This window comes from Cyprinodon tularosa, unplaced genomic scaffold (assembly GCF_016077235.1).
Source record: "Cyprinodon tularosa strain WSP-4 unplaced genomic scaffold, ASM1607723v1 ctg350, whole genome shotgun sequence".
Classification (NCBI taxonomy): Eukaryota; Metazoa; Chordata; class Actinopteri; order Cyprinodontiformes; family Cyprinodontidae; genus Cyprinodon; species Cyprinodon tularosa.
Genome location: NW_024039064.1, coordinates 665,321 through 680,276, shown reverse-complemented (window position 1 = coordinate 680,276; position 14,956 = coordinate 665,321). Strand labels below are relative to the sequence as shown.

The window sequence follows — 14,956 nt, the reverse complement described above, 5'->3', positions numbered from 1 at the left end:
GGATGACTTCCTGCCGAGAGGCAAAGACAAAATAACTGGGTTAGGACTCTGGTTGACAAAACTCAGTTGGACTCCGTCAGTCCTCCGTTAATGAGGTAACCCTCCTCAGGTGTGTGAGGAGGCGGACCAGAATCAGGGGCATCCTGGTGGAGGAAGGGAGACAAACCACAAAGACAGGAATCCTAACAATTTCTGACATTTTAAATGTAAAAAGCTTGCTGGATGGGAAGCAAAACATCTTCAAACTTGGAAACAAAGTCCAGAGGATTGCTTTTTAACTTGTTTGGTATGTCCTATGCACACCTCTACAGAAAAAATAAAAATAAAAACAAGTGGGTACTGTCTGAACATGTTTTTCTATTGTATTTGGGATTGTATCCCACCTTTTGAGAAATAAGAATTTATAAAACAAATTCATCTAATAAATTATACAAAGAACAATGACAACAGCAGCTGTGAATAAAAAAGGTGTGATCCATTAAGCATGGAGTTACTGTGTCGGAGCTATGAGAGGCTCAGAAGCTTTAAAGGAAAATCAGAGTCCTGCTTATATACCAGCTGACTGACAGCTTGTCCTCACAGAGGCAGCTGAATTTTTTTTTTTAAGTCATCTTATGTGCTGGCAGGGCCAGCTGTCCTATCCAAGCTACTGTATGTCTCTCCTCTTGCCTAGCAGCAGGAATGCAACATGGTTGGACGAACCATCACTATCTAACATGGTGATGCTGCCACAGTGTGGCTGAATATCACAAATGCAGCATAGAGAGTAAATCAATTTCAAGTGTTCATTTTCTCCATGCTCACACATTTCTAAACACTTCTGCTCTCATTTGCTTCATCCTCTAACATCCTAAGAGAAAGCATTACATTTTACACCGTCTATCAAAGCCTGTTGCAAAGAAGGAGCTCAGTGCAGGAGAGAAATGACAAACTTATGAAGTTACTGATTAACATGTGTCTTAAGACAGCTAGCATTATGGTATGCCCTTGCAACCTTTGCCCAGAAACTGTTTTTATTATTTCAATAAGGTGGGGAAGAGGAATACTGAAACATAAGTCACAAGTTGCTGGCTCTGTTTCATTGGGAAACTTCTTCTACACGGGTAAGCTTTCTGTTTAAATGCTTCTTTAGTTTCTTAACTAGGTTTGTGTTAAATACCCAGTGGCAATCTTTAAAATTATCTAGACAAATATTTAGCTGTTTTATACATAGAAGCTAAATGTTGTGGTGTGACATTTTGTACAACTTTTGTTAGTAAAAGGGAAACTCAGCAAAATTTGCACTGATTGCTGATTTAAAGTCAACAAGTTTGATTTAAAGTCAACAACTTTTGGGCCTATTTCCAATCATCATGTGACTGTGTAGGAGGAAAAGGCTAAACAATCTTATAGGGCTCTACGCAGAGGTGTCAAGTAAAGAAGTACAAATACTTTGTTACTGTACTTAAGTATACTTTTCAGTTATCTATACTTTACTCTATTACTTATTTTTCTTCCTACTTCTGACTTCTACTCATTACATTTTCACACAAGTATCTGTACTTTCTATTCCTTAAATTTTTAAAACAATCGTTACTCAATATTCTTGGCTTGGGTTTAATGTTTATAAATATTTATTTCACGTCATGTGCGCCATCCAAAGCAGATCATTGGCGCCATCCATGCCATGCTACAATGTCGGATTCAGAAAAAGATGTTGAAGTTTCTGAAAGGTCGGACACAGGCGAGAGCGTATCGGGAGATGGAGACGGAGACCTACAAGACCTCCCTCATCCATGGCCCTATCTCAAAGAATTTTTCCAAATAGTCGAAAAATTTAGTTTTTAATTCATATAGTGGCATCTCGCAGTTTTTTTTCAAAGAGTACTTTATACTTTTATACTTTAAGTAGTTTTTGGAGCACATACTTTTTCACTTTTACTTCAGTAAAGAGGTCAAGTTGATACTTCAACTTTTACCAGAGTGTTTTTAAACTTCAGTATCTAAAAATCCTATCTTAAAATCTGGGGGGTTTTCATTTTCTTATGCAGGCCAGTTAGCTATGCGTTAGCTTGTACACCTAAATTCGGGCAATCATATATCAACGGTCATCTGTCAATCTAACAGAACTGGCAGCGTTGCGAGGCAAGGGCTCAAACATGTACGGCTGTAAGCCTTCTACACCAAACCAAGCTTCTGCCGCCCTGGCGTCCTCTTCCACAACATCTTCGTCCTCACTTTCCTCCTCTAAATAAAAAATGTATGACGGAGGAGACTCATCCATGACCTCCGACAAAAAAGTCCTCTTGCATGTTTCTGCTGTCCATAGCATTTCTTGACAGTGTCGTTCCTAAGTGCTACTTGGTCCCAATGTAATTTCACATTGTGAACCTACTAGCACTAAGTTGCTAAATGGCTAGCAAGATGCTTCTGAGTCTCCAGCCATAATCAAACTTGGTTTCGAACCTTCCGCCTCAACAATCCCACCCCCTCGATCTATCACATTCACTTTATTCACTACTGTAAAGTTGGGCACCACTCGGGAGAATTCTGAACTGCAACCATTGGAACAGCCACTTCCCTACAACTTTAAATCTCGTAGATACAATACTTCACAAGAACAGAGAAATTGGGTCTTTACTCAAGGTAGAACAGAGAAGAATAAATGCCTTTCTGGCCAGGACAAAAGAAGTCAGGAGCAAAACTTCCAGGACGTCTTTATAGACCTCTCCCACTACAGAGCCTTAAATATTGGTGAGATAATCAGGTAAATTGAACACAGCTGTTATTGCTTGAAAGTCAGGGATCTGGAAAGCTATACCCAATAAAAATATTTAGATAAAAACAGAATGAAGCCATTCTTACTCGCAAAAATCTTAAAACCATGACACTTTCACCACTGTGCTTCACAGTTGGCTTGAGCTTTTCTGGAATGCTGTACTTGGTTTGCTATGAAATGTCATCTGTTTTGTTAGATGATCGAATTATGTCCTCTAAGAGCATCAATCAATCAATCAATCAATCAATCAATCAATCAGTCAGTCAATCAATCAATCGTCTTTATTTCTATACAAATATTAAAACCACAGGGGAGGCCAAAGGATTCTACATAAAATAAGAAGAAGTTAGGAAAACATGGATAGATTAAAAATAGACATGATAACCAGGTTCATAACAGATGTAGCGCCAATAAAAAAACTAGATAACAATGTTAAAAACCAAGTAGTGAAAATGTGTACTTCTAAAGAGATTTAAAAACAGAAATATAGGCAGCCTGTCAGACATTTAGGGGTAGATTATTGCTTAATGTTGGCGCTTCAGCCTAGTTTTAGTCTCAGCCAATTAATCTATTAATCAAGCCAGCGACTGAGGCCCCGTCCACACGAAGTGAAACCCTGGCCTAAACACACAAATTTTTCACTAAACCAGCCTCTCATCCACACGAAGCCGGCGTTTCGGGGGTCTGTAAACGATCTTTTTTTTATTAAGCCTTCAGAGTGGGAAAATTTTGAAACGCCGTTTTCGCGTTTCCATCTTTAAGCTCTCACCGCATTTTTTTTCTTACACGCATGCGTCATAGCGTCGCCTCTAAACACGCATGCGCGACCAGTATCACAACAACAATGGCGCCGTTGCTGCTAATGCTACTCACCCTGCTGTCGGGCTTACAACAGAATCTTCTTCTTCTGGAATATCTCCAGGAAGAACAGAGCAATACAGACAACATAGTTCAGCACCTGAATTTGACTGAACCACGAAAATGGACCCGCAGGGCAACCATGTATAAATATTAGTGCGCATGCCCAACATTTCGTCGCCTATTTTTGCTTCGGCACCACAGCGCCACTTAACGGCCTGACATACATTTTGCAGCGTTTTCATGCATTCGTGTGGACGATCACATTTATTTTACGTCTCCGTCTTTACGACAAACGTTCTGGAAAATATTAGCGTTTCGTGTTCGTTTTGACTTCGTGTGGACGGGGCCTGAAATTTTATCTATAAAGCACTTTACACATTAAAGGGCTTCACACAGATTAACGAAACCGCAAAAAAAAGCAGAAAAGAGAGAAAAAAACATCCCAAATAAAACAGAGTAAGAGCAGCTAAAACAATAAAGTAAGACGATGTATTAAAGTATATATATCTGCTCAACTGGAATTAAAAGTAAGGTTTACAAGATGACTCTAAGTAGATATTTACAATAATTTTGAGTGATGTAACATACCCTGCAAAGATCTAAACTAGGAAGATATAAAAGCAGAAGTTGTTCAGGCCTCCATGTATTTTGACTTTGGCTAACTAAATGTTTAATAATAAGGTCTAATCCCTATGTTTTCTTAGTAAAACATGTCCCCCTTGCACACAGTTAGTAAGAAAAAAAGCTTTTTATGTCCCTTTCTGATTGTAGAAAAATATTGACAGATCTAGCCCTTATTACGTATATTTTACAAGCTAAAGGTAGGCTGGTTGACAAAAATATCTCTTTATCCCTTACTAGAGTCATAAGCAGCTCCAGTCTTCGCTCTGAACCATAGTGTTCATCGTCTCTTCAAAAGTCTGTTGAATTTTTCATTTTAAATTGTTTGTATATTACTAATATACACTCAATATACATCAATATATTAATAATAAAGATGGTACAGAATGCATGCCCCCTTAGGAACCAGAATATGTGTCTTGGAGTATAGAAGTGTAAAAATGTGTCTGTGCACTCAGAACAGCAACAGCTAACTGGTCACCCCCTTTAAAAATGTTACACTGGTTACACCACTGCACAAAAGAGGTATTTGTGCAAAGCCAGGGAATGATTTAAACATATTTGGGGTGTTAGAAATAACAATGGATGAATGATACTAATAAAAATGTCCGTGCAGGTGGGCACAAATTAATGAGGGGGGACAGCTGACAATCTTTATATAGTAAAACTAAAATGAGAATAATTACTGAAACTAAATATTGGTGGTAGCTTTGTAAAGAAGAAAAATACAAAATCAAAAAAGACTGCAGTGATTTAAGACATTATTGTTGACCTTATTGTTTATGTTTGTTCATAGCACCTTTATGTAAACTGCTCTATAAATATTTATTAGTATTTTGATTCTTATTTTTAAAAGAACTTTTCCTATAACCATCTCTATGGCTTAGAACCTCCTCTTTCTTGAATAACAACTCTCATAATGCCTGTAGAACACATAGTCTTCTCATTTTAATGGCTGGAACCACCTTAACATTTATACAGCAATCTTTATGGATTGTTGCACAATGCCCACTCGCACTAAAACAATACTAATTTAGCGCCTGTTATTCTGGATCTTTTAAGGTTAGCCCCTTATTATACCCATTCTTAGTGGGATCGATTTCTTCCTTGCCAGAATCTGCAATTTTCTATCATGTTACTGATTAAAAAAAAATAAAATTTTATTGATGTTTTGAGCTATATAAAGGGATATTAAATATCAAATAATGTTCTTTCCAAATGTTCTTTCTGCCACTATATGAAGTCACAAGGTGTTTTCCGGACTTTACAAACCACCTATAGGGTTTTAGGGTATTTTTTCAAACCCAAAGACCAGTTTTCTTTATTATAATCCATTTTTGTAGTTTTTTAAAAACTGTTCATTGGGTGAACAATTTTTGTTAGATGTGTAACCCTTAATTTGTTAAATTGTGTTCTGGATATCACATTCAATCTAGTTGCATTTTCCAATCCAAACAATTTTCTAGCTTTGGATCTGGACAAGAGAGAAAATGGCTCAATGGATGAGATGTGTCTTGATCTTTCTAAGCATGGTTTTCTTCTCAAATGCTCGTTCTGTTGATATATTCAAAGTCCAGAACCTGAGAGGTTCCCAGAGACATCTTCTGATGGAGACAGCGCATACCACTTCAATCAATAAAACAAGTGAGTTACAAAATACTCATGTCATCCTTAAGTCATATGATATGTTTGAGGGCAGTGATGCAGTTTGGTGTTAGTTTGATACAGTTCAGTTTTATTGTTGGTCAACATTAGCAGACTCCACCAGCGCGGGAACAGAATCCATACAATGGTCCTATCTGGCAGCAGGACTGGGCACAATCCTCACCCTCTCCCTCCTCGTTGTGATGGCGGTGAAGTTTCGTCTCTTCCACCGCTTCCTGGCCAGCTACAGGCACTCCCTGCTGCAGGAAACCGATGGGGCCAGCCAGTACGGTCAGGAGGACAACTCATACCCCAACGTGTCGGGTCAAATGTCAGTGGTGGGAGGCACTGGGAGGGGGATGGAGGACGACGATGATGGCTTCATTGAGGATAACTACATCCAAACCAACGAGAAAAGCAGGGCTGAGAGGGGAACCCGGGATGAGCTGGAGTTGGAAGACAGCGATGATGATGATGTGCAGTTCACCATTGGGTGATCATGAACAGATTTACAAAAAGGAAAAAAAAAGTCTTGTTTACTAGTAAAATTACCTATTTTTCATGGCTTACTTCTTTTTTACAAAGAATTTGATTTGACTCTAATATGTCTTTTTGATCCAAACACAAGTTGCAACATGGTATGAATGTTTTAACTTTGCTGTCTGAAACAAGCAGCTCATCAAAAAATGATTCTGTGTAGTTATACCAAAACACAAATAATCAGACAGAAAATTCCCCCAGACTGGGAAGAGCTGATTTGACTGTTTATATGGCAAACAGTCAACACGTCTGCTGGGTAAGGGATGTAAAATCTGGTTAAAAGGATCCTGAGCTTGCAGTTTTTGCATTCCTTATACGTACTTTGACCTCTGATCGTACTTTTTATTTTGAGCACCTAATGTTTCCCATTGTTTACTCTGTTGAAATGACTTTTATATGAAGATGTTTTCAACTTCACCTTGAAGAATGCAGTTTTCTATGACTGTTGTATCAAGAAAAAAAAATTAGACACACACAAGGTGATTTTGTTTATATATTGTAAAAAATAAACACATATTCTCACTGATCACATGTACTGTCTGGCAAATTTTGTTTATAAAAGGTTTTATCTAATTTCCATTCTGAATTAATTCCATTATTTACATAAATCTGAATGATTATGTTTTCAATCAGAAGAACTCACTAAACCCAATTGATGTGGTGGTGTTTATTTCATTGGGTTTTCCGTCAGGAAGTTATAGGAAATAATCTTTCCTTTCAGGTTCAGAGATGAATTCAATTTAAAATAAAATCTACCAAAACAACATATTCCATAATGTTTTATATCAAACAATTAAATTTAATTACATTTTTTATTGAGAAAGAATGAAGATCATTCAACAGGTTGTTGAATTCTGCATTTTATTTAAGTTCAGATTATCAATACACATTTTCTTATGTTCTGTTTTTAGACCAAAATATGGTCAAGTATGTATTGTACCTTTAAGTAGCTGTTTTCTATAGGAATTTTCCTACTTATACATTATTGTAAATACTCTTACTGTATGCCTCTTAAGGTCAAACTACAGCATTTTATTCTAGTTGAGATCTGGGACATTGCACTACTATGATTTTTCTCTTTTCCAGCTATCCTGCTTTAGTTTCACAGCTCTGTTTGCAGACACGGCTCTGCTGTTTACCAGTTTTTAAGCCAAGCTTCAGGTTTCTGACACCGGGCCCATATTTTGGTTAAAAATACTTTGGATAACAAAGAATTTCGTGGTTTACTTTAGTGCTGCACTGTTCCCCTATAAGATGACAAAACTAGCCCAGATCATTAGCCTTTCACAGCCGTCCCTACAGCCGGAACAAAGTGTTTGTTTCATGGCTTTGTTTATTGTGAAACATCTTTATTCATCCATGACAAGCATGTCAAATTCAAAATATGTCATTTTGCATGAGGTTCCAAGTGAAGCTTGTCAAAAGCCTTTTCTGCATCTAATAAAACAATATGCTGATGAAGGTTCTCAGTCATCCAGGTCATAGTCATTCCATAAAAGTTCAAAAACTATCCACTGGACTTGGTTTCCAAGATTTGAAGACATTTCGCCACCTCTCCAGGAAGCTTTCTCAATTGAAATGGAACCAAACGACCAACTCATCGGTTGCCATTTGCAGGTTTCCAAGCGATGCAAGGCTTTGTCTATATAAGACTCAAACTCACTGCGGATCCAGACATTTGAAGTGAGATTTAGTATTATAGTCTAATATTGCAATGACGGCAGTTATTGTTTCCATCATTACTGATCTTCAAGGTGTAATGCAGGAAATCACTGCGACCCTTTGGGAGGGTGATAATTGAAACACTGATATGGAAATGAAGGTTGGGATTCCATTTCTTGTGCCGCTTTAGTCCATTTGATTAAAGCCCTTGGCTGCTACTTCTCCTCTCAAACCTGGTTAAACCAACTAAACTGTACCTTCAGACAAACGTTGCGTTCAGTTTGTTGAATAATTGTTGCATGAAATCTGTTTTGGGTTATTCAACATTTGAGGTTAGATTTCTATCTTTCTAAAATCTTTACAAACAGTTTTCTTGTTAATGGCATCAAGATTAAAATCCCTGTCTTTAATACAGGTTGTAAAACCTTACATCTAAAAATACCCACATTTATAGAAACTAGGCCTCCAGGGGGGCCAAAGGGGGGTGATTTCCCCTATATTGAGTTACTTCTTAACTGCTGTCAGTATTCTGTTATTTTGCATAAGGAATCAATGAGACTTTTAATGTGATTCTCCGCTTTAATAATTTCCCTTCAGCTAAATAAAATTTTACAATTTTATCAAGACAGTTTTCTTTTTCTCTATGCAGTTTTTTTTTTCTCATTCAGACCTTTCAGATCAGACTTGTCCTGCTGGTGGAAGTGTCCCTCCTGATTTGACTCATCTGCCGAGGAGAAACGCTGAACACTCGGACAGCCTGGCTCCCCAGCCTCCTCGCTCTACTGATTCTCAACCTCCTCCTCATCCTCTGCTCCCTTCTCCTCTTCAGATACGTCATCACGCTGTACCCCACTACTGCCAGACCCATGCCTCCACCAGCAGCCATGAGTGCTGCCCCAGACACCAACATCTCTCTGCTGTCGTGACTGCGGCTCCCTGCTGTGGCCACACAGAGCAGCACGGTCCCACACAGAATCACTGACAGACCAACGGCAAAGATCAGTGGTGGGTCGGCCCTCCCTCCGCTCCGCAGCTGTTCGATCTGACGTCGGCTGTGGACACAGTTCATGTCCTGGATGGCGGAGCTCAGAAGCTGCTTGAGTAAAAGAGCAAGGGCCAGGAGGCAGAGTGTGGTTCCCACCCCAAGACGCCACTCCACAGACAGGCTGTTGGTAGTAGAGAGAAGTCCCACTCCCCCAAGGCCGAGTCCCATTATGAGGGCCACTGAGGCACAGTAGCAGATTAGGGACTTTCTTGGCTCCCGGAACCACCAGAATTGCACATGGTCCTGCAGGATATGCTGCTGTGTTTCAAAGGGATCCAGGTAGAGGCTTGGAGGCCGACGCATGCTGTAGTAGAGGGTCTCCATCTCAGGCATTGCATCCCAGTCAGTCAGATACTAAATCAATACAATACAAAGCTTAAAGAACCGGGAAAATTCAATTCATGAAAATAAAATTTAAATCAACATACTTACAGCTGCATGAGAATCATGTGTCTCCCTTTCCTCTGCATCTGTATTTAGAACTGAACAGACTGGAAAACTCCTCAGCTGCTATGTTTTGGTTCATTCCTTACATGAGATTATTCTCATCTGAAGTTAGAATAATTCTCCCTAAAAGAAGAAGTTCCTGCAGTCCTGTAGCCTTCTCTCCTTGAACCAAAGCTCCAGGTTCAAGGAGATCAAGCTGGATGTAAAGAATCCTGATCCGGGATGAAGGCAGAAGAGGATCCAGCAGAGCAGAGGCACAGACTAACAACATGAATCTGCTTCTATGTAAAGAAGTAGCAGCGATATTTACGTAATCCCAGTAACTGACTGCCCTTGAAGGTTTCCATCATCGCTCTGACTTTACTGATGTCACAGATCAATACTCTTGGCTTTAAAGTCTCCACCCCAGTGCCAGGCGGACCCTAACCCGCCCTCTCAGACCTTCACACAGCAGCCCCATCTTGTCTGGTTGAGTGGGAAAAAGACAGGTCACAACAGCACTGTTGGATCATGTTTGGACCCAGAGATTGGTGACATTGTCCATTTTGCTCCAACAGATGCAATGTGCTGAGTATAACACAAAGACTGCCCTACAGAAGGCAGGCGGGGGGGTGTGGGGCCATGGAGGGGTCCTGGGTTAGTGCTGCAGGAGAACTGGGTGATGTCAGTGAGAAGTAATAATGGTGTGACTGTGATCCTAAGGATGCCGTCATTCACACACTCAGCTGGACTCACAAACAGCACAAGTTGTGATGGTAACCTCTGCGCCAGTACAAATAGCATTTATTTTTTTAAATAACACCTTTTCCCTGTTCAGATGATTGTAGATGGAGACTCTAAGAGTATTAAAACATTTAGACTTTTAAAGTTTTGTTCTCCATAGAGTAACACAAACATAATCATCTTATCTAATATATCAGTTTCGCTTTTCTTGTCAATTAACTGAATTCCTATTTCAGAATCAGATCAGAAATACTTTAATAATTCCAGAGGGAAATAACTTTTGTCACAAAATCCAGTTACAGTTTTATATTTTTCTGTACAAATATAATAGGCTTGAAAGAAATATTCTGCCCACTTTCATTATGTTACCACACTTTAAATAATTAATCTCTAATAGGACATTATTCTATAATTAATTCTACAATTATTCCTCTTGTAGAACTGTTCATACGATACAACTGCAAGTTGCTACTGGCAGAGATTTGATCTTGTCTTGTTGCATCTTGGCTCTGTTGATCATTTTTATGATTCTCTTATCGGGGAAAGACCAGTGTGAAGTATTCCACGATTTTGACTTTTTTTCCTTTTTGGCTGCTTTCTGCAAATGAAGTTGATTTGACACATACATTTAAAAAAGGAATCAAACTGACTCCAGCTCAGATGAGAGATTGAAATCTGTATTTATATTTTAACTAACAGAATGCATCACTGCTAATTGTTCAAAAGTATTACTTGTTGCCACATTTTGGGCTTGTTGTGAGGAAATGATGGATAAACTTAAGCAGAATCGGATTAATTAGTGAAATCTCATATGTAGTACTGACTTCAGACCCTTGCAGTTCATGAAGATTTTGTTGATAATAAGTAACCTGCAGGGGGCAGCAGTCTCTAAGTTTGCACAGCTGCACAGTTTGCTCTAAACAGCAGATAGCATAAAACATTAGCAATGTTGGATACTGCACAGTGTAATATTTTTACAATGGAAACGAATGTTCATGCATTCATGTAAACCAGGGGTCACCAACATGGTGCCCGCGGGCACCAAGGGGCCCTCAAGGACCACAAGGGGTGCGCTTAGAGTCTTCTGAAAATAGAACAACTCAACAGTGAGCTATGTTTTAAATTTCATTGTATTCTGTCGCTCTTCTTTTTTTAATCAGTTATAGAACATTTCATCATTTAATCATATATGGCATTTAAGCATTTATAGAGATTTCAAAATGAAAATGTCTAAAAGAAAATAAAAAATTTAAAGAAACGATAAAGATATGTATATAATGTTTGAAGGTGAACGTTGACCCTTGTAATTCATAGGTCAGTATTGGTAGCCCTTCCTGTGACTCAGTACCCCTGAATTAACCCTCAACTGTAAAAAGGTTGGTGACCGCTTATGTAAACTGTGCAATTGCTGAATAAAAAAAAAATAAAAAAAACAGCAGATAACATAATGCAAATGGTTTTTAAGCTCCAAACTGTTGGAGGATCCACATACAGACGCAAAATGTGGAAAACAACAGTTGTTATAATCAGTAGGCTGAACAGCTTGAATTAGTCAGCATGCTGCCTCAGACTTTTATAATAAATAGAAAAAAATTAGCAACAAGAGAAACAGAACATGACGCAAATATTAATAAAAACACAACAATAGTCAATTAGGTGCATATGGTTTAAAAAATATATGTGTTGTAAAAAAAAATCAGCAGCACAAGGAAGTCAGGCACTTAGGATGTCTTGGGTTTTACTGTTTTTCTGGTGTAAGTGAGCTTCCTGTAACAGAGAGGATCTTTGCTGGTGGCAGGGCCGACCCGTTTTGTCAATCAAGATGACTAGTGTGTATATAAGGATGTCAGGGATAATCTCTCTTCTCCAGATGATTACCTCTGAGGAAATTCCAGCTAATAATAATAATAATAATAAGTGACCTTTTTTCTCACATTGGAGAGATTTCCCTCTGTATTCAACCAACCCCTTGGGGAGCAGTGGACTGCCATTGTGGGGTGCCTGGGCAGCAATGTGGGGTTAAGGGTCTTTGCGAGCCAGAGTGGCAGTCTGTGGGAGTGGGGCTCAAACTCAGAACCTCAGAATTCCAAGCTCTATACCCTAATCACCAGGCCGCCACTCCCCTAAAGACCCAAAGACCTAAACCAGAAATATCTTTCTTGTTGAAATTCGTGTTCCTGTGAATCTCTTTTAATGTGAACTCCGTTATTGTTCCAAGCAAACAGTGAACCTCAGTTCATCTCCGATCTTCATGGAAAAGTTCTTACCTGTGTGCAGCTGTTACCTACCTGCCCACTCTCTATTATGATGTATCCTCCAAGTAGAGCCTGGAGAGAAAAATCAGCTGTGCTGCTGCCATCAACACCTTTGTTTAGACAGATAGTTAGAGATCTGCCTGTTTTTGAGTGTAGTCCCGTTTCCCTGACTGTGACTAGCTGGATGTGCTCTTTTCATCCTCTGACATGGGAGCTGGCTCGGAGCTCGTCTGCCTGGCTGTGTGTTTCCTGGACGGGGCCGCCTGTGGAGCTTGTTGACAGTTGCCTTTTGTATCTCTGCTCCTGTCTCCTTGAACCCCAGTCGGCCTCGGCAGATGGCCGCTCACACTGAGCCTGGTTCTGTTGGAGGTTTCTTCCTGTTAGAAGGATGTTTTCCTCTCCACTGTCGCTACAAGCATGCTTAGTGTGACTGCTTTCTAGTTAATCAGTCAATGCAATCAACTGGTTTTCCTTAGATAGATAACTTTGAATCAATTTGACTGGATGATCTGGTTGAACTGTAAAGTGCCTTGATGATGACATGTGTTGTGAATTGGCGCTGTATAAATAAACTGAATTTAACTGAATTTAATTGAAGGTACCAACACCTTTAGATCTCACTCACATTCTCCATGACCTCCGGGTTTCAGTCTGCAAAGCCCACTGAATCAAACTCCTACAGATCCATGCTACTTCCCCTTCACCCCTCAAGGAAGCAAGTCAGTCAGTCATCTGTTGTCATAAACCAGCTCCTTCCTGATCAGTCCATCTAGAAATAAGTAAAAATGTCTTAAATTAAGTGTATTTACCCTTAATTTGAGTAGGTAAATGAGATGGAATGAGTATTTTTACTCTTAAAATAAGATAATTAGATAATATGCATGTGAAATAAGACAATGCAATTGTGTTTTCTTATGTTAAGTGTAAAATTGTCTCGTTCCATTGGCTAAATGTCTCTTTTATCTCCTCAATCCAAGAACAAATGCACTTTTTTTAAAGAAAAAAATGACTCATCTAGATTTTGATTTTTTCCAATGTGCTTCTTCATCAGTTTGCTCACGTGGTTTGAATCTCTGATATTCAACAAATGCCTGCATTTTCTACTGCAGGATCATGCAACAAATATACATTTAGTTAAATTAGAATATTTGTAAATCACAAAAAAAATAAAGCTTGTTTACTGTAAAAGCTAAAATCCAACTATGATGTATTACAGAAGAAAACCCACTCCTACTGCTCAAACTCACTCATTTATTTTGGTCTGTTTAAGAAGCACTTCCATCTCAATCCATCTATCCTAACATGTTCACTGCACATATCCCACAACTGTAGAGTGATCTGAGTATTTTGTTAAATCTAAGAGTCTGGATTGTGCTAAAGGCCTAAAATTAAATTTATGAAGAGAAGCTGCTTGGATTCATAACCCCTCATTTGCACTAATAATAGGCCCTTATCTGGCACTCAATGGGCCAGCTGACTGTGGTTAGTGCCCTTTATTTCCTGGAGTTTCTCTCCCCATGGTGTTGGCTGAACTGTGGAAAACTGTTAATCACTGGAGAAAATAAAGAACATAACCATTTCAGTGCTCCATTCTTTGTATAGGTAGCAAAGATTCACCACAGCAAGTGGAAAATAAATATTTTTTAAATCCATCCCAAGGGTAAACTGCAGTGGGGTCTAAGATTTTCACTTTCTATGGTTGCTTGAGGGCCTTCTTAAATTGAGATCCCCAGGAAACAGGAATGGGGCATGTTTTTTTTTTTTTTATCAAGAAATTCCTTTCAGATTCATCATCAAGGGAGTAAGCTTTAAATTTGCACTGCTGTGGTCAGAACCTTCAGAAGCCTTTACACTTAATAAGTTATCTGTATGTGCCAGAACACCATTAAAACTAATGTCATATTGGAAATATGTTGCCATTACAAAAAACAAACAGCTGTAGGGATTACTGGGATCATAAAACATATACTTTGAGTATTTTATGACACTATCACACTATTTTCTCTCATGTATAACAGTTTGTTATACATTAGACATGTATTTTGTACTTTTTTCTCCTCTATTTCTCTCTATTAAGGGACCTAAAGTCATTCAGCCACTGAATAAAACCAACAAATCTTTAGGATGGGGAATAAAAGCCAACAGAAATGCCTTAAAAAAAGGAATAATCCTTTTTTAAACAGAGTCAAGTCAGATCAACAGATCACTTAATTAGAAGGGGAGATTTCTTAATTGGTGACAGCAGCAATGGTTTTGCACGTGGATGTGAAAAATATTTTTTCTTCCTCTTGATTTATTTTAACTGCTTCTCAGTAGTTTTTTTTTTTTTTGCACGGTAAACATCACTGCTGGTAGTATGAGAAAATATCTACACCCTACAGAGAGTTACAGACAGACCAA

At 38.7% G+C, this 14,956-nt stretch overlaps 2 protein-coding genes across 2 annotated transcripts; one reads left to right on the top strand and one right to left on the bottom strand.

Moving 5' to 3' along the window:
• The first annotated feature begins 946 nt into the window (after positions 1–946).
• On the top strand, positions 947–6,413 carry LOC119789914 (leucine-rich repeat-containing protein 19-like). The gene is made up of 3 exons (XM_038295106.1): positions 947–1,103; positions 5,813–5,884; positions 5,996–6,413. Exons 1-3 carry the CDS (start codon positions 953–955, stop codon positions 6,379–6,381), a joined length of 609 nt encoding a protein of 202 aa, XP_038151034.1. The 5' UTR covers positions 947–952; the 3' UTR covers positions 6,382–6,413.
• A 2,244-nt stretch (positions 6,414–8,657) lies between these two features.
• Positions 8,658–10,105, bottom strand: LOC119789932 (transmembrane protein 125-like). Its single transcript, XM_038295135.1, has 2 exons — positions 9,564–10,105; positions 8,658–9,485 (listed from the first exon to the last, which is right to left on the bottom strand). The coding sequence occupies exon 2, from the start codon at positions 9,462–9,464 to the stop codon at positions 8,760–8,762; it is 705 nt and encodes a 234-aa protein (XP_038151063.1). The 5' UTR covers positions 9,465–9,485; positions 9,564–10,105; the 3' UTR covers positions 8,658–8,759.
• Positions 10,106–14,956: the final 4,851 nt, after the last annotated feature.